The sequence below is a fragment of the Pagrus major genome, chromosome 11 (assembly GCF_040436345.1).
Source record: "Pagrus major chromosome 11, Pma_NU_1.0".
NCBI classification, from domain to species: domain Eukaryota; kingdom Metazoa; phylum Chordata; class Actinopteri; order Spariformes; family Sparidae; genus Pagrus; species Pagrus major.
This window is the reverse complement of record NC_133225.1, coordinates 35,879,914-35,904,070: the sequence shown is the minus strand read 5'-3', so window position 1 is coordinate 35,904,070 and position 24,157 is coordinate 35,879,914. Positions and strand designations below refer to the sequence as shown.

General features: G+C 43.8%; 1 protein-coding gene across 1 annotated transcript in view; it reads left to right on the top strand.

The window, feature by feature from the left end:
• The first annotated feature begins 348 nt into the window (after positions 1–348).
• Positions 349–24,157, top strand: part of arhgap39 (Rho GTPase activating protein 39) — a 46,916-nt gene continuing 23,107 nt past the window's right edge. The window contains exons 1-2 of the mRNA XM_073475750.1: positions 349–353; positions 442–858. Coding sequence (XP_073331851.1) covers positions 349–353; positions 442–858 — 422 coding nt within the window. The remainder of the gene's footprint in view (positions 354–441; positions 859–24,157) is intronic.

The following is a 24,157-nucleotide window of genomic DNA, read 5'->3' as shown; positions in this document are numbered from 1 at the left end:
CCTACTTATGGTGTTGTTTTGTAGAAATTTGCAAGTGTTCCTGGTTGTTGGGTCGTTCAGTGCACATTGGTTTTAATTGACTACATAATTAATGACAAGCTTCCTCCACTGATGTTAATGATGCTCTGTAGATGATACCAGTGATGTTCTGGGAGGTTTTAATCCCCTGCTGTAGAGCTTCCTGTCCTGGGACGTGATGAACCATGCCAGTTTGTGATGTTTCTATAAAGTTTCTATAGGAAGTAGAGAAATTTCAGTGCTTTTTTAACCAGGGTGCTGATGTGTGATGACCTTGACAGGTTCTCTGTGATGTTGTGACATGTTAGCTAATGAATGGTTGGTTTGGGCATGCAGTGAGCTGTTGTTAGTTGCACACAGATGGACCTCCAGCAGAGTTCAATCAGTTTACTAAAAGTGTCATTCTGAATTATGTTCCTGCAGGTTGGAGTGGGTGGAGATCATTGAGCCACGCACACGGGAGCGTATGTACGCCAACCTGCTGACAGGAGAGTGTGTGTGGGACCCTCCGCAGGGTGTGTGCATCAAGCGGACTGGTGAAAACCAGTGGTGGGAGCTGTTTGATCCCAACACCTCACGCTTCTACTACTACAACGCCTCCACCCAGCGCACAGTATGGCACCGGCCACAGGGCTGCGACATCATCCCCCTGGCCAAGCTGCAGACTCTCAAGCAGCACACCGACACCACCAACCCCCGTCCCACAGGAGGAGGAGGAGGAAGAGCGTCAGCTGACAACAGCCCGGGACGTAACAGTGGGGTCAGCCGGGAGGGAAGCACCTCCTCCTCCCTTGATCAGGAGCTCTCTGATAAACAGGGCAGCAGAGAGGAGGCAGACAGGTAAGATGATGATGAGTGACCTGACAGGGACTGGGAGAGAGAAAGCTGCTAAACCCTCTGGGGGGTCACAAGTCTTAAATGGTGGATAAATGGAACAGATATAAAATAGGTTGAAGTTACACTCTCACACACACAAGTGCTATCACTTTATTACACCATCAAATGATGGTGCTTGCTGTCCACAGTGTAACGATGCCCCAACACAACTGGTATGTCAGAAGGGTTCACGCTACAGCAAAGAGTCAAGTTTTTGGTCTTGTTACATCCCTAGTGTCTTCCTGTCGTTGTGCCACTTCCTCTCCATCCTTTCCTTTTGATCTCTCTCTGTGTCATCACCCCATCCCCTCCTTAAGCTTTTCGTCACTTTCCATTAATTTCTATATTCTCTCACCTTCAGAGCCTCTCACCTTTATTAACACTCACTTTGTCTCTCACTGTCACCTCACCTCTGTCCTATCAGTCCCCCTCCCCCTCTGTCTTGTGTTGGTTGCTGGTTTGCTGTAATCTGCTGCAGTCTGCAGTGATTGGTAGATATGTCTGGCTGGGGTCACAGTGTCCTGTAAATGTCTTTTTTACTTCATCAAGAGGACACTCACACACATACACACACATGCTCACACAGAATACACAGTGTGCGAGTGTCCTAGCTGTGTTCGAGCCAGTGATTCACATGGTGTACAGAGGAACAGCAAATCACTGCTCCCAAAGACAGTTAAGACTGTGTGTGTGTGTGAAGAACATGTACTGTACAATGACACAGATTTGTCGGGCCAATACTGCCATTTTATTAACAACACGATGACACGATGGACCGGCGGGTCTATTAAACTGTTGGATCATCATGTGTGTCTTAGCAGCTGATGAGTAGACAGCTCTGTTTTTCTTGATGATCTGATGATGCCTGGAGGAATTTGTTTTGTCCGTCCCATTCTCGTGAATGTGATATCTAGGGAACACCGTGAGGGATTTTCTTCTAAGTTTTGCATACAACCATGAGGCGGTCATTCAAGTTAAAACCATATTTTTTTAGCTTGTAACTGACTCTCTGGGGTTTGGAGTTAACAGAAGTTTCATGTTTACACTGTTGTGCTCACATCACACGAGGCACCATAATGTAGTGCTTCATGCAACAGTAATAGGGAGTTTTGGGTTAAATTTGGCTATCAATAATAATTAATGATTATCAGGGATAATTATTAATTATGATTAATAATAAGATCCAATTTACATTAGATTACCTCGGGGCACCACCCTTGAAGAAGGGAAAAGAGCCAATTCACCAAATCAGTCTCAGAAAAGGTACTAAACTGTTTGTAACTCTGATTAATCATTAACTTAATTAATACAACCAAAATTACCATAACAGCTAGTAATGGTTGAAGGATTTTGGAGTTCTTGACAGAGTAGAGGTTGGCAACATTCACTCTTGTACAATATTAAATAGGCAGCTTGAAGGTTCAAAAGTCTTTTATTTACACAAAGATGAAAACACACTAACTAACATGTACTATATACAGATGTGTGTGTATGTGTGTGTGTGTCTGGCAGAACAAAGAAACAATGGTGGTCACTGATATCACATGTGGGTGTGATATGCTCCAGGCTCAAGGAATGTGTGTGTGTGTGTGTGTGTGTGTGTGTGTGTGACGTGATGCCAGGTTAAAGAAGATGGTTAGTTGCATGCAAAGACCCTGAGTCTGTGTGAAGCATCATTCAACTAATGTCGAATTAGCCGTCTAGGAAAGCAAACTACCAATAACCTGACCTGAGATCACAATAACACTCAAACAGTGGACACACATTAATTAAACACATATGCATTACATCAACCAGAGTTTAAAGTCCTGTGCTTAGCCGTGCTATGCTATGCTATCTAAGCCCAGTTCAACATTACCTGTCTTTGAAGAAATGGTGCTGGTAGTTGCAGGAGAACGTTGGGATTCCAATGTTGAATGCTGTTCTTGCTGTGCAAGGACTGATGAAAGTTGGCAGAGGAGGAAACGGTTCGCTCCTTTCCTTTGCAAGGATAGCAGCTCAGTGCTAACTTGCTTGGTGTTCCTCAGATTGTGAAGTTAGCTGGCAAGCTTTGTGTCGCAGCTGCTGGTGTTAACTGATCAGGAATACTGGCAGGATCTTGTGTCGCTGCAGTGAGGAGAAGTTTTTTGGACCTGCTGCAAATGCAGCTTGCAGCTTGCAGCAGCTGAGGGCAGGCATCCCTGTGGGGGGGAGATGGAGAGGAGCCCTTGAGGATAAGAAGTCGAAGGAGTGGAGGGCGTTAGAGTAAGAGAGGCTTGAGGAGAAGAGAAGAGCAAAGGAAGGCGCTGGAGTTTTGACTATCTGATCAGAGGGGGGTCTGTCACCCTGACCAATAGTAGCTCAAAGCTGAATTTTGCACCTAGGTGTGAACAATGGGGAATTCTGGGACACTGAGTTCAGTTCAGAGTCCATTTTGAAATCCAGAATGAATGACTTCATCTGTGCGTCCCAACAACACCAAATCCAGCATCGCAGTGAAACGCCACAGGTTGGTGCAGCGCTGTGGGAGTGTCACTCCATGGTCCGTGTGTATGACGTATTGGGAACCCCTGCTGATCAGTTTGCCAAAAGATGAAGCTGCTATGTTTTTATGCTACTAGCATTCTGTACCTACTAGTGATTGTTTGTCCTCATCGACCGATTAAAAATAACAGTAAACAACCACAATGAGGCAGATCATTGCTGTGATTTAAACTGGTGCACAAAGCCAAACTGAGTGAATACACGTTACATATGTTAGACTCCACTGTGGCTTCAGTCATAGTCTGATTGCCAGCTTATGTGATTGGCCATGCTATGCGGGGTCGAGGTGAAGTCTGAACAAGTGAGTCTTGATCTGGTCGTGCTGGTCGGGAGGTGCGGGGACAGAGAGTGTTGAAAGAGGAGGAAAAGGAAGGGCAACAGAGTGGAGGAGGCTCTCGGTGGACATTAAAGAGAATTGTTCTTTAGATGGTAGTGGGGAAAGAACAGTGGAGGAGAGAGTGGAGGGAGAGAGGGATTTCAGGTTGCGGGGGGTGGTGACCGTGCGAGGTGTAGGGGCGAGGAAAGCGGTGGACTTCAAGGGGAGAGAGAAAGCGACAAAGTGGTGGTTGGACACAGTGAGTGGGGTAACAGAGAGTGCCAAGGTACTACAGGACCTTGTGAAGACAAGGTCAAGTTGGTTCCTGGCCCGGTGGGTGGGTGGAGAGAGGAAGAGTGTGAGGTCAAATGTAGAGTAGAAGTTGATGAATTCAGATGAGCGCAGCTTCTCTGGGGGGATGTTGAAGTCACCCAGGACCACGAGTGGTGTGCCATCGTCAGGGGAGCAGCTTAGGAGGGCGTCCATCTCATCAAAGAAGTCACGGAGAGGACCGGGAGGGCCATAGATCACCACAATGTTGAGCTTGAAAGGAAGGGTGACAGAGACAGCGTGGAATTCAAATGCAGATCTGGGTAGGTGGTCCAGGGAAAGGACCTGGTAAGACCACGTGGGTGAGAGTCTAGTTCCTCCTCCTTGACCTTTTTGTCTCGGGGATTGTGAGAATGAGTAGGCAGTTGAGAGGGCAGCTGGAGTGGCAGTGTTTTCTGGGGTGATCCATGTCTCCGTAAGGGCCAGGAAGTAGAGAGTCTGCAGGGAGGCATAGGCTGAAATGGTGTCCACCTACTGGACTGCAGACTGGCAGTTCCATAGCCCCCCTAGTACTTCAAGTCCCGGTGAAGAATGTTGGGTAGCTGAGATTGGCTGGGTTACAGCCTCGAGCAATGGGTCTCCGGTGAAACTTCTACGATTTGATGTCCTGCCTGGGATTGGCTGCGATCTGTGGTAGACAGTGAGTTGCTTGGACTCCCTTGATGGACTCCGCAGAGAGACTCCATAAGTCTTCGTTTGGCTGTCCTGATGCTGCAGCTGACGCTGTAGTGACTAGCCCATATGTGCTAGATTTACCTCATGCAGGCTTAGCTCCACCCTGCAATCCAGCCTAGTCACCGCACCTGACTTGGTCGAAACTCACTGATAGCTACTCAGCTTCAACGGTTTCACAAGAACTGACACAAAAAGTATCTAGACAAGATTAAATATTTCAGCTAACTCTCCTCACAGAATGCCTAAACTCTGGATCCACAATTTCTTCTTTACTTACCAGCAGTAGTTCACAGCTTCCTTCACCTAGACAAAATGTAACTGAAAACATCATCAACTCCTTTCACTGTGCCATGATGTCCTGCTGAAAAACATTTACACTTTGCCAACACAGCTTGAATGATTGTAGTTGCTCAGGGTTCAGCTCGGCTCCGGTATATCCCCTCCCCCAAAACACTGCATTAGAAACACCTGCACACACAGTAGTGGAAGGCAGGAGCTTATTTACATGCTATTATTAGGGCCCGAGCACTAACAGTGCGAAGGCCCTATTGTATCTGTAAGGATTATTATTAGGCCCGAGCAGGAAACCTGCGAGGACCTATTGTATCTGTAAGGATTATTAGGGCCTGAGCACGAATCTTGTACGAGGACCTATTGTATCTGTAAGGATTATTTATTAGGGCCCGAGCAAGAAACCTGCGAGGTCCCTATTGGTTTTCGAATGATTATTAGGGCCCGAGCAGGAAACCTGCGAGGTCCCTATTGTTTTTCGAATGATTATTATTAGGGCCCGAGCAGGAAACCTGCGAGGTCCCTATTGTTTTTGTAGTGATTATTATTAGGGCCCGAGCAGGAAACCTGCGAGGTCCCTATTGTTATTGTAGTGATTATTATTATTAGGGCCCGAGCAGTGAAACTGCAAGGACCCTATTGTTTTTCGAATGATTATTATTAGGGCCCGAGCAGGAAACCTGCAAGGTCCCTATTGTTTTTGTAGTGATTCTTATTAGGGCCTGAGCAGGAAACCTGCGAGGTCCCTATTGTTTTTGTAGTGATTATTAGGGCCCGAGCAGGAAACCTGCGAGGTCCCTATTGTTTTTGTAGTGATTCTTCTTATTATTATTATTAGGGCCCGAGCAGGAAACCTGCGAGGTCCCTATTGTTTTTGTAGTGATTATTAGGGCCCGAGCAGGAAACCTGCGAGGTCCCTATTGTTTTTGTAGTGATTATTATTGTTATTATTAGGGCCCGAGCAGGAAACCTGCGAGGTCCCTATTGTTTTTCGAATGATTATTATTAGGGCCCAAGCAGGAAACCTGTGAGGTCCCTATTGTTTTTCTAATGATTTTTAGGGCCCGAGCAGGAAACCTGCGAGGTCCCTATTGTTTTTGTAGTGATTATTATTGTTATTATTAGGGCCCGAGCAGGAAACCTGCGAGGTCCCTATTGTTTTTCGAATGATTATTATTAGGGCCCAAGCAGGAAACCTGCGAGGTCCCTATTGTTTTTCTAGTGATTCTTATTATTATTATTAGGGCCCGAGCAGGAAACCTGCGAGGTCCCTATTGTTTTTCTAGTGATTATTTTTTGTTATTAGGGCCCGAGCAGGAAACCTGCGAGGTCCCTATTGTTTTTCTAATGATTATTATTATTATTTTTTTTTTCTTCTGCCAAAATGATCGCATTTTTCACTGCCTGAACATACCCCAAAACTCACCAAACTTGGAATATAGATCAGACCTGGCGAAAAATGTTATAATCTGTTGTCGTTGTGAATTTCTACCACTAGGTGGCGGTATAACCAAGGAACGTGCGTTTTGGCTAATAACTCCCACATACTTTGTTGCACATTCAAAAACCTTATATCCACGCGTTCAGTGAATTGTGCTGAATCTCCTCATACTACTTCCACATGAGTCTCTAAGGCCCTGAGCAAAATTTTGGCGGATGACCCCTAGGTGGCGCTCTTTAAATTGAAGTATTTTATATCTCCACATCGGTTGGTCGGATTAACACGAAACTTGGTACACTCATTGCCAATGCCCTCCTGAGGATAGCTGACAAAGGTCTTACCGATCTGACACTAGGTGGCGCTCTGGTGGCAGTTTCATTTTATATTTGGCACTGTGCCCACACCATAACACTTATGAATATGAAACTGATTGGGGTGGTATAGACTGGTCCCTGTAACTCACACACCAAAAATGACCAGCAGGTGGCGCTATTATCAACACAAAACCGTTTTTGCCTAATAACTCCCACATAAAATGGTGAACATTGTTAAACCTTGTATCTACATGTTCCCTGCATACAGCTGAATTGTGTGATGTAGGCCACGCCCACTTTCACGCTAGAATTCCATTCGCAAATTTGTTAAATGTCGCAAATCTACTTTTTCGAACTCCTCCCAGACAATTTCTCCGATTTGCACCAAACTTTGCACACAGCATCTGTGGACCCTCCTGACATAAAGTTATCAAAAGAATTGTGATAGTCCAAAAAATGCCCGAAATATAAAACAACAATTTCCTGCACATTGTGGTCAAACAGACAGTCTTTCATATCTTGACCAAATACAGTCCCATTACCACAAAACTTTTGCTAATTGTGTTCCATGGCCAGATAACGGTTTGTGGAAAATTTGGTGCAAATCGGCCAATAGATGGCGCTGTTATTGCTAAATGACAAAAGAAGAGCTTGACTGCCTTCACTTTTGATTGTAAATTCAAGCTTTCTCCAACAGACGGCAGTGCTGCCCTGCTAATGGATACAAACCTCTCTTTAACAGTTTGCAGGGTCAGGCAGTGTAGTTGTCTCATTATTTGTTCTTCATGTACATTGCAGGGAGTTCCTCCAACTTCAACGTACATTATATACTACGGGCAGGATCAGCCCACCCAAACACGGTCAGTTAAGACATGCGAGCACAAGAATGGGGCTATGTGGCCAGGTAAGCAGCACACCCCGACGCGCGTGGACTGCGAGGGTCCATTCATCGCTGCTTGCAGCTTTAATTAGGGCCCGAGCAGGAAACCTGCGAGGTCCCTATTGTTTTTGTAGTGATTCTTATTCTTATTATTAGGGCCCGAGCAGGAAACCTGCGAGGTCCCTATTGTTTTTCCAATGATTATTATTTATTTTCCTTTGTCCCAAATGATTGCATTTTTCACTGCCTGAACATGAATGAAAACGCGATTTTATTTGGCAAAGTCATTAGGGTTGGCGAAAAATTTTATAATTTGTTGTTGTTGTGAATTGTGTCCACTAGGTGGCGCTATAATCAAGGAAAGTGCGTTTTGGCTAATAACTCCCACATACTTTGTCGCACATTCAAAAACCTTATATCCACGCGTTCAGTGAAGCTTGCTGAATCTCCTGATATAGGCTACGCCCATTTCCGCCTACCGTTTTTTTTTCACAAATCCGCAAAATGTCGCAAACCTACTTTTTCGAACTCCTCCCAGGCAATTTCACCAATTTAAATGAAACTTTGCATACAGCATCTGTGGAACCTTCTAACAAAAAGTTATTAAAAGATTTTTGATATGCCAAAGAATACTCAAGTTATTAAATAACAACTTCCTGTAGATTCGGGTCAAAACAGGAAGTGTTGCATATCTCCGCATTGGTGTGTCCAAATGACATGAAACTCAGGATAATACTGCCCCATGAGCCCCTAAGGCTCTGTGCTAAATTTTGCCCGATGACCACTAGGTGGCGCTCTTTAAATTGAAGTATTTTATATCTCCACATTGGTTGGTCGGATTAACACAAAACTTGGTACACTCATTGCCAATGCCCTCCTGAGGACAGCTGACAAAGGTGTTACCAATCCACCACTAGGTGGCGCTCTGGTGGCAGTTTCATTTTATATTTGGCACTGTGCCCACACCATAACACTTATGAATATGAAACTGATTGGGGTGATATAGACCGGCCCCTGTAACTCACACACCAAAAATGACCAGCAGGTGGCGCTATTATCAACACAAAACCGTTTTTGGCTAATAACTCCCACATAATATGGCGCACATTGTTAAACCTTATATCTACGTGTTCCCTGAATTCCGCTGAAATGTATGATGTAGGCCACGCCCACTTTCACGCTAGAATTCCATTCGCAAAATGTCGCAAACCTACTTTTTCAAACTCCTCCCAGGCAATTTGTCTGATTTGCACCAAACTTTGCACACAGCATCTGTGGACCCTCCTGACAAAAAGTTATTAAAAGAATTGTGCTAGTCTAAAGAACGCCCAAAATATTAAACAACAATTTCCTGCACATTGTGGTCAAACAGACAGTCTTGCATATCTTGACCAAATACAGTCCCATTACCACAAAACTTTTGCTAATTGTGTTCCATCCCCCGTTGACGGTTTCTGCAAAATTTGGTGCCAATCGGCCAATAGGTGGCGCTTTTATTGCTAAATGACGACAGAACCGCTTCACTGCCTTCACTTTTGATTGTAAATTCAGGCTTTCTCCAACAGATGGCAGTGCTGCCTTGCTAATGAATACAAACCTCTGTTTAACAATCTGTAGGGTACGCAGTGTAGTTGTCTCATTCTTTATTCTTCATGTAGATTGCAGGGAGTTCTTTGAACTTCAGCACACATTCTTTACTACAGTCAGGAGCAGCCTACCCAAACACGGACAGTTAAGACATGTGTGCACAATAACTGGGCAATGGGGCCGGGTAAGCAGCACACCCCGACAGCAGCCCACCCCGACGCGCGTGGACTGCGAGGGCCCGTTCATCGCTGCTTGCAGCTTTAATTATTATTGTTTTTACTATTTTATACCATTTTCTTTGGCAGTATTAATAGATAGATAGATAGATAGATAGATAGATAGATAGATAGATAACTTTATTAATCCCAGAGGGAAAATTAGGCTATCATATCACAGCGGGTACATTCAAGTACAAATACAATCAAAATACAAGGGCAAGTATAGAAACACTAAAGTACTATATACAATATACAAAAAACAATAAAATACTATATACAATGAAATGATTAAGTAGTTATAAAAATGCTGAGGTGAATAAAAAAAATGCTGGAGTAAAGGTAAGTGGAACATAAGGTGAAGAGGATAAGGTGCAGTTTTATTGACAGTAATAATAATTAAAGCACAAAAATTTGTGTGTTGTGGGGTGAGCGTTGTAAAGTCTGATGGCACCAGGTAGGAATGATTTCCTGTTCCGTTCCTTCAGGCAGCGGGGTTGAATGAGTCTGTTGCTGAAGCTGCTCTTAAGCTTGTCCAGAGTTTTGTGGAGGGGGTGAGAGACATTGTCCATGATTGTCAGCAGTTTTGCCAGCATCCTGTCCTCCACCACCTCCTCCAGGGAGACAGGCTTAGAGCCAACAACAGACCCTGCCTTCTTGATGAGTTTATTCAGTCTGTTGGCGTCCTTCGCTTTGATGTCCGCACCCCAGGACACCACAGCGAAGAAGATGGTGCTCGCAACAACAGACTGATAGAACATCTGGAGCATCTGGTTGCAGACAGTTGTACATGGTAAGCATAAAAACTGACAGTGCTTAAAATAGACAAACCAACAAAATAGATTAATAACACAAATAAAGTAAAATAGACACACGGGACAATGTCAATCAGTTGCATACTTCCACAGTCACAAGCCCCTTTCACACTGCCTTTTCAAGGCAGGAATATTGCGGTGTTATTCCGCCTTGCCACCTGTATGGAAGTTGCAGAAGCAGAATGATCCTCCAGCGGAGGTATTAACAGAACCGCATGTCTGTGTGAGAGGATAACCTTCATGCTATCAGTGTACAGTTAAAGGCATAATATGCAGCAAATGTCGGTTGCTGTTTGAAAACCGTTCTTCCCCGGCTCAACTAGGCTGAGAGCAGAGGTGGTCAAGTGAGCTAGACAGAGAGTGAAGAGAGGGGCTGCAGTCAATCAAAGAAATGAAAAGTTATTTTCTGATTGTTTCATGGCTGTTACGTCCTACAGATCAAATAAACACGACCACACCTCTGCATGACCCTGCAGGAAGTGCTGGATTTAGTGTGAATTGAACCAAAGTGCAGGCTTCATCCTGTCCTCTGTTTACCTTTCTGCTTAACGTGTTTTCACTACGCTTTTATAAAGGCACGACCTTTTGCTGTTACTGTCTGAGGGCTACACATACAGTACATACAGACCGAGGGCAGGGTCACACTGCATACTTCCATTGGGTAATAAGTGATGAATGGAAGAGTTTACATTTTTAGTCCATTTGATTTTAGGAAATTCCTACAAACAGGTCTCCTCTGGTCACTAGTGAAATATAATTTTAATATTTCTTCAATGGAGGTAGAGGGAGAATGTAGTTCAGTGTTTGTACGGTGGTCAACGAGGACAAACATGCTGTCATTTAAAAAGAAACATGCAGCAACATACAAGAAAGGTCAGAGCAGACTCCATCTGCTGAGGAAGCTCAGGTCCTTTGGGGTGCAGGGGGCACTCCTGACTTCTTTCTATGACTATGTGGTGGCATCAGCCATTTTCTATGGAGTAGTCTGCTGGAGCAGCAGCATCTCAGCAGCAGGCAGAAGGAGACTTGATAAACTTATCAAGAAGGCCAGCTCCATCCTGGGATGCCCTCTTGACCCAGTGCAGGTGGTGGGAGAGAGCAGGATGATGGACAAGCTGTCATCGCTGCTAGTGAAGGAGTCCCACCCCCTGCAGGTGACTATCACAGCACTAGGCAGCTCCTTCAGCAACAGACTGATACACCGTAAGTGTGTGAAGTAGAGGTATCGCAGGTCCAAGTGTGTGAAGGAGAGGTATCACAGGTCCTTCCTTCCTGCTGCTGTCAGACTGTACAATCAGCACTGCTCCCAATAGACCTCACTCTGCACTCTGCACTGTGCAATACGACTATACTATCTGGTCAATTTTCTTCATACCCATATTTATTATTTGTATTGTAAATAAAAATTCACTGCTGTTAATTTTGTACAATATCATGTTTATATGTATATACAAGTATATTCTATTTATTACCTTTTTAATTATATTGTTAATTTTTGACTATTGTTATTGTTTTTTTGTAATATTCTGTCCTTTGGCTGCTGTGGCAAACAAATGTCCCTGTTGTGAGACAATAAAGGAATACTGATTCTGATTTTGACTGAATATGACAACACATGCGCAGCATTTAGGAAACAAGCTGCATACAAATAAATACATGAACCGTTAAAACCGCCAAAAACACATGCAACAGAAACACACTGCATATACAGTCATCATAAAGGAAGTGCTCCAGACCTGTCGGGGGAGTGCTTTCCACAGATTGCAAGATCCAATAATTTATTCTGTTAACAGAACACATGTTGTGTGGTTGATTGTATCGTTAGTAGTCAGGAGACTAAATACATTTATTATAAATGAAGAGTGCTTACATTGGTCGGCCACTGATCGTAACGGCCGATATTCATTTGAAAAAGTTTGATTTGAGGTCTCTATAAAGGTCGGTCAGAAGAACTGATCAGATAAGTGGGCAACAGTTTCTCTACGTTCTGCTAAAATGCCATAGCGTGCTGCAGTGCCCGAGACTAACGGCATCTCGATGTCCCCCAGTCAGGGACAACCAAAAATGTACTGTGGCGAACAGACTAATGCTTAGCAAATGCAGGCAGGACGTGAACATGTAAGACTGGTTAAACCAAGACGACACTGCTAATCCATACCTAGGAGGAGAGCTAGTTAGCTGTTAGCAGCCAGTGACAGCAGAGTCCTGCTGTGTGTTTGGCTGAGGCAGCTCTAACCGCTGACAGAGCTAATAGCTTACAGCAGAGCTAAACACACAGGAGGCTTTAGAGGTTATGCTCAGAGCGACATAAAGTGTTCTGTTAACAAAATAAAGTCTTGGTTCTTGCAGTCTGTGGAGAGTGCTCCCCCTAGAGGCCCGAAGACTTCCTTTGTGGAGACTGGTTTCTGTATTTGCATGTTTTTCCAATGGTTGTGTTTTAGGCCGTTAAAGTGTGTTTGTGTATTTGGTTGTGCTGTGTGTTTGTGCAGTGTGTTAGCCCTTGTTGACCACTGTATAAAATAACATAAAGAATAGCTTAGTTTGGGCTTTGGAGCCTCTTGATGAAGCTGCTCCACTGCCTGCATCATGCAACAGTTTATACTTGCTATTAATGGGAAGTTTGGGTCTGATAACAGCCCAGTTTAAAAATACTGCCTAATGCTGATGATGTCCAGCGTGGTGGAGGAGCAGCACGTCTGAACCTGCACGCCCACATCAACTCCACAGTATCTGTTCATAATAAATATTCCAGTTTGAATCAAATGGCATGGCATTGTTTTGTAACACTGGCTCAGCGTTAGCGGTTAGCAATAGCAGTTAACAGTGTATTTAGAGTGGAGGCTCAGTGTCAGGCTGAAGATGGTCTCTGGAGAGAGTGAATGCTGTTAAGGAGCGCAGGACAGGCAGTTTGTCATAGACCACACAGCATTCTCTGTCACAGATGGGAGCTATTGATCTCTACACAACTCTACCTCCCCACACACACCAAGGATCCTATTAGAGGAGGGAGGGGGGAGGGGGCAAATGCAGAGAAAGTGGGAGAGGATGAAGAAGAGGACAGAGATCAGGGTGGACAGAAATGGATAAATGTAGTCTCTATGTCTGTCTTTTTAAATGCAGTGTCTGAAAATTGACTTGGCAATCAGCAGAGAAACCAGTGAATACATACTGTGAAGACCTGTATACACACACACACACACACATACACACACACACACACACACACACACACACACATACATAGAGCAGATACGGACATACAAGAACCGATGGTGAAGGTTCAGCTGATTCATGATCATTCAGATCATTGAGATATGTTTGGTAGAGCCTGTTTGGACTGCGTGTGCTCTGAAATGGGAGCAGTTGTTCATCTGTGTACGGATACTTTATCCAATCTTTAATTTATCTAATCTTCTAATTTATTTAATCTCTTGCCACTGCTGCTTGACCAATATTTGTACTCAACCTAATTGCAGAACCTTATTAAAGGGCACAGGCTTCCTCCGTAGACAACCTCAACCTGGAGCAGTCTTTTCTCACTCCTGTGTCAGAGAGAAAACCATGCATAGGGCTGTGATGGAGGGTCAGAGTTTTCAGAATGTGTCACTTGTTATCACTAACTATGGCAACTGTAAGACCCTCCTCTTCTCTTTGGCTCTGATCAGTCTGAAACTGCTTCTTCTGAATGGGCTCACATATTGGTTGTTTAACTAGTTTTTACATTGCTCTGGGATCTTATCTTGAACTCTGGGATTATGAGGGATCTTTATGTTTTGTTCACCTTTTTTTCCCCCTTGTCCTTGTTTTTCAAGCACTTTGGTCAACTCATGTTGTTTTTAAATGTGCTATAGAAATAAATTCTGACTTGACTTGAGGGGTTGGGCCTCAAGCTTTTTTTGAGAAGCAACATATCATTTAATCTTTATTTTCTTTTTTTTCTCTTTTTTTATTTTCTTTTTATTTCACAATAATTCAGCACAAAAGATAACAAAAATATCTATCTTGATACAGTATCAGTGACAGAGTGACTGTACAGTTTTTTGTTGTTTTTTTACCCATATCCCTACCCTCCCCGTATTTCCCAAAGAAAAAGAAAAAGAGAGGGAGAAAAAAAAACAGAATACAAATACATCAAGAGAAAATGAAAATAAATAAAAAATAAATAAAAAAGCACCAACACATATTCACTGATATCAGTGGATTATTTGCACATATATGTACATACATGCCCATACATACACACATGCATGCCCATAGGCCCTACATGTACACATATCTATACATCCCCATCTATACAGGCTACACATATACATACATATTTACATACTCATACATACACATAGTGTACATTTTATGTTAAGGTCTACCTAGCTACGTAAGACACAGATTCGGGGTTAAACTAAGCTAATCATTAGTCCCCTTTAGAAAATTTCTCCAAACTTGAAAGTAATGGAAACAAAAAATTCTTGAAAAATATGACCACAATTATATTTTTCCAAGGTTAATCTTTCTAATGGTAAAAATGCTGAAATCTGATCCATGAAAACGTTAAAAGGTTGGAGGGGAATCATCTTTCCAAAATAAGAGTATACATTTCTTAGCGAAGTATGTAATCATAATTAATATCCTGCATTTTTTCCTATCTAACTGAAGATTCAACGTATCATTTAACAAATACAAACTGGGGCTTAAATCACATTTTATTTTCAAAACAGATTGTGTGAAGGAATGAATTGCGTTCCAGAAACTTTGTAAAAGATCACAGATCTTTAACAAAGATATTTAACCAGGTATTTTCTTCAAAGACCATCCCTAGCTCCTTCTCCCATATCTTCATTAGTATCTGGAAAGATGACTGACCTCCTTTTGAAAGAGTATTATAAAATTCACCTATCTTCCCCTTCATTGTCTCTGAGGACATTAATATATCTTCTATCTCAGATAGTCCAAACCGCAATTTGTTTACTTTAATAAGTGAATGAACAAGACTCCGAATTTGTAAATATTTAAAAAAGTCTTTGTTGGGAATGTTGTATTCCGATCTTAAGTTAATAAATTATTTTAATTGCGTGTTCAGTTTGAATAAGTCATTAAATTGTATTAAACCAGAGTTTGTCCATTCCCCTATGTTGATCGTTGTTTGAATGTTCAGATCTGGATTTTGACAAATAGGGGAGTTAATAGAGGTACAAGAGGTGATACCATATGTTTTCCTACAGTCTTTCCATGTTAACAGAGTATTTAAAGAAACATTTGTCCATTTTTTTTTCTTTTCAAAGTGATTTATAAATAAGAGAGAAACCAGGGGCAGAGGTTTAAACAGCTCTGCTTCCATCTGAACCCACAGGAACTCCTGTCTCCCCAATATCCATGATACCATGTTCCTTAACTGGGCTGCCCAAAAGTAATATTGCAGATTAGGGAGACCAAGACCTCACATGGATTCCGGCTTCATAATCTTTATTTTCTATAGAAATAGAAATGCTCAAAGAGGTGGCAGTAATGTCAGGAAAAAGGGAGAAGCATTTTGGATTTTCTATTTAAAAAGTCTCTTCTAAGGGCCATGAATCAGGATTTTTCAGTAATGAGTTTTTGTAGTGGTTCTTAAATAATTCTCATTACATGTGGTTTTGTAGTGTGTTTTATGATGTATTTTGATTGATCTTTTTTTTAAGATGCCTTTTCTTGCTTTTCTTACTTTTTCTGCATGTAACACTTTATAAAAAGTTATTTTCTGTACAAACTTAAGTATCACCTCGTGGCTGCTCTTCTCCAGTTTATGGAGCAGGAATGGCATCACCCATGTCCTTTATTAGACACTCCCCTCACCTCTCTGTCAGTCTTTAACACTGGTTGGCCTGAAGCCACATGACCACAGAACTAATTTAATTTAATTTAATTGATTTATTTTTGTTCGTTTTCATACCTCCCCTATATAAATGTTGTTTGTAGTGTAATGTGTAATGTGTGTCCTGATGACCCTGATGAAGACCACAAGCCAAAACATGTTGCTCAAATAATAAAGTTGTTCTATGACCTCTTTATAATTTTTAAGTAGGTAAAGTTCCAGGAACCCTGACTTTGCTTCTGGAGGCAGGCTGAGATGTAAGAATTTCATTGCCAGCAACTGTAACTGTTGTGCATACGACAATAAAGACTCCAGCTACAACACTGGCACAGACACACCGCTCTTCCAGTAGCAGCAGGTCTTGGAGATAATCAATACTAGTGCAGTGCCTGTTGGACTCAGGTGATGTGGTAATGTGAGGGGTCTCACAGATCCAGCAACAGTAAACATTGTAGCCCTTGAGGCTAACGTTAGCTAGCAGATAACAGATGTACACACAGACATACAGACAGACAGACAGATAGATGTACACACAGACATACAAACAGACAGACAGATAGATGTACAAACAGACATACAGACAAATGTACACACAGATGTACAAACAGACATACAGACAGACAGATGTACAAACAGACATACAGACAGACAGATGTACACACAGACAGACAGACAGACAGATGTACAGACATACAGACAGACAAATGTACACACAGATGTACAAACAGACATACAGACAGACAGATGTACAGACATACAGACAGACAAATGTACACACAGATGTACAAACAGACATACAGACAGACAGATGTACAGATAGACAGATGTACAAACAGACATACAGACAGACAGATGTACAAACAGACATACAGACAGACAGATGTACAGACAGACAGATGTACAAACAGGCAGATGTACACACAGATAGATGTAGTCAGACAGATGTACACACAGACATACAGACAGACAGATGTACAAACAGACATACAGATGTACAGACAGACAGATGTACAGATGTACACACAGACATACAGACAGACAGATGTTCAAACAGACATACAGACAGATAGACATAAAGACAGATGTACAAAAAGACATACATACAGACAGATGTACAGACAGACAGATAGATCCATGTCAGAGGTTCTAGCATGTAGTAAAACATGCTGTGACTTAACAACAGGTCTGACTGTGTAGAGTGCTAACTGTGGCTGGAGTGTTATCTGTGAATGCAAGCTGAACATTTCCTGTTGTTGCTCCTTCACATTAAAAGCATTACATTTTACAAAACACTGGTGGCTTTGGCGGTAAAGCAGTCACAGAAAATGTGATTGTTGAATTGATTGTGCTATGTAAGCAGCAGGAGGTCAGCCTTCACTAAAGCCAATAGCAGTGTGAGGCCGAGCATCCTCAAACACGTCCGTCACTAGAACTGTTCAATTCAGGAAGAGTTAAAACCATCAATCAGTTCAGCGTCTTTCTGCTAATTACACTGCAAGCTACTGTCTGTACGTCAGTCTGTCTGTCTTTTTTGAAATCTTTGATCCTGCATATGTGTGTGTGTGTGTGTGTGTGTGTGGTGACAGGCCTGGTGGCACAGCTGCTGACTGTCAGTCCAGATGGCTGGGAGATCTGCTCCCACACACTCTTTATTGGCTCTGGTTATGCGTGTATCTAACATCTCTCACACATACACACATAGTGTTTACTGTGTAGTCTGGGGGTTAGGGTTAGGGTCTGGACAATGTGTAAACCTTTCACATTGTGTGGCGAGCTGCACACTATGAAATGACAAAAAGAGAGCAATGACATTGCATCAGTTCATGATGTGAGTGTATTTATTCGACCACAGTTTGACCACATTTTTGATGCATTAATTCTATATTCAAACGGATGTGCTTTAGCTTCATGATATCAGATAACGATGGTCATAACAACATCATATACATACGTGAAATATACAAGAATGTATATTGCATGAAACCCATTTGTGGCATGCTAGACTAGCATATTCAAATTCATACATAAACTGTAAGTCAGTGAATCAGTGTACATTGCCACAGAATACCTGACCTTGAAGGCTGATTTGCATAGTGAAGCAGAAATGTAAAAAGAAAATACAGGATGGACTAAGTTTGTGGTAGTAAATAGAGGGTAAATGCAAATGGAAAAATGGAATAATAATACAGGAGAATATAGCTGCACTGGGCTATGAGGCTGGCTCTAGCTGTTTTCGCTCATGAAGCTCAATCAGCTCAATCAGCTCAATCAGCTGAGAGGGTTTTGGCAAAATTTGTGAAATTCTGTTTATGAGGTACACATTTTTGGTATTTGTGGTGCCCCCTATGGGTGGTGCTCAAAATGCCTTGGTAGACCTATTCCCAACCTCAGCCTGAAGACAACTACAGAGTTTTATGATAATTGGACTAATGGTTATTGAGTTATTTTTATTCTAAGCCCTGCCCTTTTCGAGGATATTTTGACCGATAGCAGCCATGTTTTTAGACTGATCCTGCTCATTTGTAATAGAAATGTCTAACTCTGTCCCACGATGCTGCATACCAAACTTGGTGTTTTAAGAGTCATATTTAAAAAAGGAGATGTCACTTTACTGTTTTTCAGTTTATGCTAATTAGCACAAATCCAACATGGCAGACATTTATGCTCCAGGATGATTTTTTGGAGAGCACATTGAGCTAGACATCGATATATATATGGGCACAACATATAATATATATGTATATGTGTATGTATATATGTATATGTATATGTTAGATTGATGACCCGTGAGCGGCTGGATGATGCCGAAGAAAAGGCAGGCAATGGTCGGGTTTCCCAGATTTCAGTATATTTATTCAATCGAATGTCCAAAATAGCAGCAATAACAATAGTGATATGTCTCTGAGATCAGACGTGCAACCCAGACAGATGGTAAATGGCGCCTTAAATACTGTGTCAATAGGCTTAATCACCGGACTCTTCCACTCAGAGGTGAGTTAAAATATAATCATATGGCTAACTAACCAAATGACAATTTCCCTCTTTACTTATAATACACAATATTTACAATAATTCATTTTGCCGCTATGCTAACCCCAAAATACCCATATAAAATATAATTACAACATGTAGAAATAAACACCGTGATTTGAAAATCCCCCCACTTCCTGTCCTGCCACTTGGTCTCTCCCGGAACGTTTATCACTGTGCCGTGCCCCCGGGGGAATCTTTTGGCCCGCGCACCCTGGAGCAGACACAGGACCGGACAGGTAAGTGTTACAAACAACACAAACAACTCGTTTTTGCACTACAGCACCCACTTGCACTCTTACCCATTAGCGAAATTGCACACACACATCTTCCCCAGTACCTTTGCATTGCTTACGGTTCATTCTCGTCAATTACCTGCACAATTTTAGCGGAGCTTAACTTTTCCTCTCCTCTTGCAGGCGGAGCCGAGTGCGCACTCCCGCACCTGCCCGACGGCACGCAATCAACCACGGTCACGAGGTTTCATATGGCTCAATAAATATTCAATAAATACATTCATTTAAATATCTGTAAAAACTGTGCAAATAAGCATGTGCAAAATGTACTGTGCAAATCTTAAATAAAGTGCTATTATGACTAAAGGGCAATGTGCAGTTATTGCAATGGCTTGAGAGTTGTTGTTGTGCAAATGATACCGTTAACCACATGTGCAATATATATACGTAACGAAATGCGCTTCGTTACATTTCCTCCCCCCTCTCCCGAAGGAGAACAGTACCTCAGTCTTCAGACATCCTGGACAGACAGTCCGCCACAACATTGGACTTCCCTGACCTGTATTGTACCGTGAAGTCGTATGGCTGCAGGGCCAGGTACCAGCCAGCAATGCGCATGTTCGCATCCCTCATGCGATGAAGCCATTGTAGAGCTCGATGGTCTGTCTCCAGGAAAAAGTGTCGCCCCAACAGATAATATCTGAGGGTGTCGATCGCCCACTTCATGGCTAAGCACTCTTTTTCCACCGTTGAGTATCTTGTCTCCCTGTCCAACAGTTTCCGACTCAGGAAAACAACAGGCCTCCTCTCTCTCTCCACTTCCTGCAGCAGCACCGCTCCCAGGCCCACTCCAGAAGCATCCATCTGCAGGGTGAAAGGCTTGTTGAAGTCTGGACTGTCGAGAACAGAGTGAGCGCAGATGGCCTCCTTGAGGTCTTTGAAGGCTCTGTCACACTCCTCCGTCCATCGCACTTTGTTGGGTGCTGAGGCTTTGGTCAGGTCATTCAGCACGACCGACCTGTCTGCAAAGTGAGGCACAAACTTCCTGTACCAACCCACCAAGCCCAGGAAACTTTTCACCTTCCTCTTGGTGGTCGGCACCGGGAAGGAATGAATGGCCTCCACTTTCCCCAGTTGTGGTTTGATCTTCCCGAAACCAATGATGTATCCCAGGTACGCCACTTCTCTTTGAGCCACCGCACACTTGTGAGGGTTGATGGTCAGGCCGGCTGCTCTGATTCGCTGTAGGACTTCTTGCAGGTGGAACCTGTGCTCCTCCCAAGACTGGCTGAACACAACCACATCATCCAAGTATGCTGCCGAGAAGTCCCCAACATCCCTCAGCACGTGGTCCATCAGTCTTTGGAATGTGGCTGGTGCCCCGTGGAGCCCAAATGGCATGACCTTGAAGTGATACATCCCGAAAGGAGTCTTGAAAGCAGTTAGTTCCCTAGCCTCTGGTGCCAAGGCTAACTGCCAGTAGCCTTTGCTCAGGTCCAGCGTGGTGATGTACTTCGCTCTTCCCACCTTCTCCACCAGATCGTCGATTCGGGGCATGGGATAGGGGTCAAAGCTGGACACGGCATTCAGGTATCTGAAATCGATGCAGAATCTGAGAGATCCATCTTTCTTTTGCACAAGCACAATAGGACTACACCACTCACTGCAGGAGACTTCGATTATCATTACTCCAACATCAGTTTGATCTCCTTTTGCAGAACAGGAATCAAACGCTCGGGGATCCTTTAGCTCTTCTGCCGGACTGGAACCTTCTCCATTAGACGAATCTTGTGTTGCACCAAGGAGGTGAACCCTGGTGTCTCTTTGAAAAGCTCAGGGTCAAGTAGGGGCTTGACCTCAGCCTGCTGAGCGGGAGAGAGATGTGCCACATCCACCTCAATGGGCTCCGCCGTAGTGGTGTTTGTTGGAAAAAACTTCTCCTTTGTGTCCTCATCCTGAACAGCACGCACAAACAACTGCTGCACCACAGGCTCCGGCCGAACCTGAAACTCTTTGAGCAGATTGATATGAAAAGTCTGGTACTTTCTCAGCTTCTCTGGCATATGCAATTCATAAGTGACCTTACCCACTTGTTTGGTGACTTCATATGGTCCATGCCATCTAGTTAGCAACTTGCTGTCACTGGTAGGCAACAGTAACAGCACCTTTTGCCCTGGATTGAAGACCCGCTCTCTGGCCTTCCGATCGTACCAGGATTTCTGGCTCTGCTGAGCAGACTTCATGTTCTCATGCACCAGTGCTGTCATCCCTTCCAGTTTCTCCCTCATTTTGATCACGTATGCCACTACATTGTCTCCCTCTGGCTTTGGGCTGTCCCAGTAGTCCTTTAGCAGGTCCAATGGTCCCCTCACTTGGCGGCCGTACAACAGCTCAAACGGTGAAAAGCCTGTCGACGCTTGTGGAACCTCCCGGTAGGCAAACAACAGGTAAGGCAGCCACTGGTCCCAATCAGCACCTGTGTGAGAGATAAACTTGCGCAGCATGTTCTTGAGTGTCTGGTTATACCGTTCCACCAGACCGTCCGTCTGGGGGTGGTAAGGGGTGGTCTTAATGCCTTTGACTCCTAACACCTGATACACCTGCTGCAACAGTTTGGACAAAAAATTCGTCCCACAGTCCGTCAGGACCTCTTTAGGTATGCCTACCCTGGAAAATAGCTGTAATAGACAGTTTGCTACCTGCCTGGCCTTGATGGACTTGAGAGGGAAAGCTTCAGGGTAACGGGTTGCATAGTCACAAATCACTAATATGTAGCGATGACCTGAGGAACTTCTCTCCAAGGGCCCTACAATGTCCATGGCTATTCTTTTGAAAGGGGTGTCTATGATTGGTAAAGACTGCAGCTGGGCGCGTGCTACTCCTTTAGCTGAGGTGAGCTGGCATGTTTCACAAGAACTGCAGAACTGAGAGACTTGGGTATACATCCCTGGCCAAACAAATCTACTTCCAACCCTATGCAGAGTCTTTTGGAAAGCCATGTGACTGGCCCACGGGATGGAATGGCCAAGCTCCATGACTTTATGCCTGAACTGTTCTGGAAGTGCTAAAACCTCAGTCTTTCCCTTCCGCTGATACAACAGGCCCTCTCTTATCATGTAAGTGGCATCATCTAGGCCGCTTGAGTTACCCTGCTTAACCCCTTCAACCTCTGTCACCTTCTCAAACCACTGTTTCAATGTGGAGTCCTCTTTTTGCACCTTCCCTAAATCTGCGGGAAAGTCCAAATCTGGCATACCAGAGGGTTTGGTTGGGCCTTCTGTCTCTCTCCTAGAGGCACCGAGCACCTTTTCTCTCCTTCTTTGTGCCTTTGACTTGGGTGGTTTTACCGGGCCTGCCTCCCAGTCTTCCCCAAAGAACCGCAACTCCCTGAGGACTCCTTTTGCACTCTGTGCTCTTGTGGTGACATTACAGGGTTTGACTGGCAATGGTTTCAACACAACCTCATTTGGTAATGGCCTTAGATCTGTTTCTGCACTCTCAGCCTCATCTCCACAACTGTCAGACTCACACTCTGCCTGTGAACTCTGAACCTCATCAGCTCTCATGTCAACCTCACGATCTGCCTACTGCACCAGATCATAAAGAGTGGGAACGTCGTTACCAAGAACAACTGGGAATGGCAGTGTTGGCGCTAACGCTACAGAGAGAAGGAAAGTCTGGCCTCCTGCTGTCAGATAGACCTCAGCTGTGGGGTAAACATGTTCATCTCAATGAATGCAGCCTATCCTTGACCTGTCATCACTCCACTTTTCTCTTGGAACCAAACTCGACAAAACCAAAGTCTGGTAGCACACTGTATCAAGTAGAGCTATCTCACGCTGCCCATCAATCAAGACTGGTGCTGTTCTGCCTGCCTTACTCACAGTGTCTGCTCTGGTTGGCCTTGGGACTGAACACAGGAGAGCTGGCTTAGTGTGGTTAATGGTTGGGCAATATTGTTTGGTGTGACCTAAACCATTGCAGTGGTAGCACCTGACTTCCTGCTTGACCGATCTGGGTGGTGGCTTTTTTGTATGGCTTGGAGCTTGGGAATTAAACTGTCTGTTGTTAGAGAAACCCCTACCTTGTGGCTGACCAGACCCCTGTTCACCCCCATAGGACTTACTTGGATAGCTTTGGTGGTTCTCCCAGCCGAACGTGGCATTCCGGCTCCCTCTTCTGGCAGACATGAAGACCTCTGCAAGTCGAGCTGCATCCTCTGCTGTCCTGGTGTCATGCTCCTTGATCCAGACCTCCAGCTCTGGGTGGACCATCCTCAGAAACTGTTTCAGGATAATAGTTTCCGATATTTCCTTCACAGTTTATTTTCCCGGCTTGACCCACTTTGAGAACAGATCCTTCAGCCGAACATATAGCTCTCGTGGAGTCTCACCTGGCTCAATCCTCAGGGACCGGAATCGTCTTCGGTAAGTCTCTGGAGTAATTTCATACTTTTCCAGAATTGCCACTTTAACTTTATCGTAGTTTTCCGAGTCTTTAATGTCCATCAGCACATAGGCACTATGAGCTTTGCCAGTGAGTAGGGGAACAAGATGCACAGCCCATCCGTCTTTGTGCCATCGACAAACATGGGCCATTCTCTCGAATGTAGTCAAAAAATATTCAATGTCATCCTCTGCGGACAACGGAAGCAGTTTGGGCTCCCTGTAGGCTAGGGATGCTCTCCCTGGCCTGAAACTTTGGCAGGTCGTCTCACCTAGATCCATCATCACCATCATCATCATCACCATCATCATCCTCA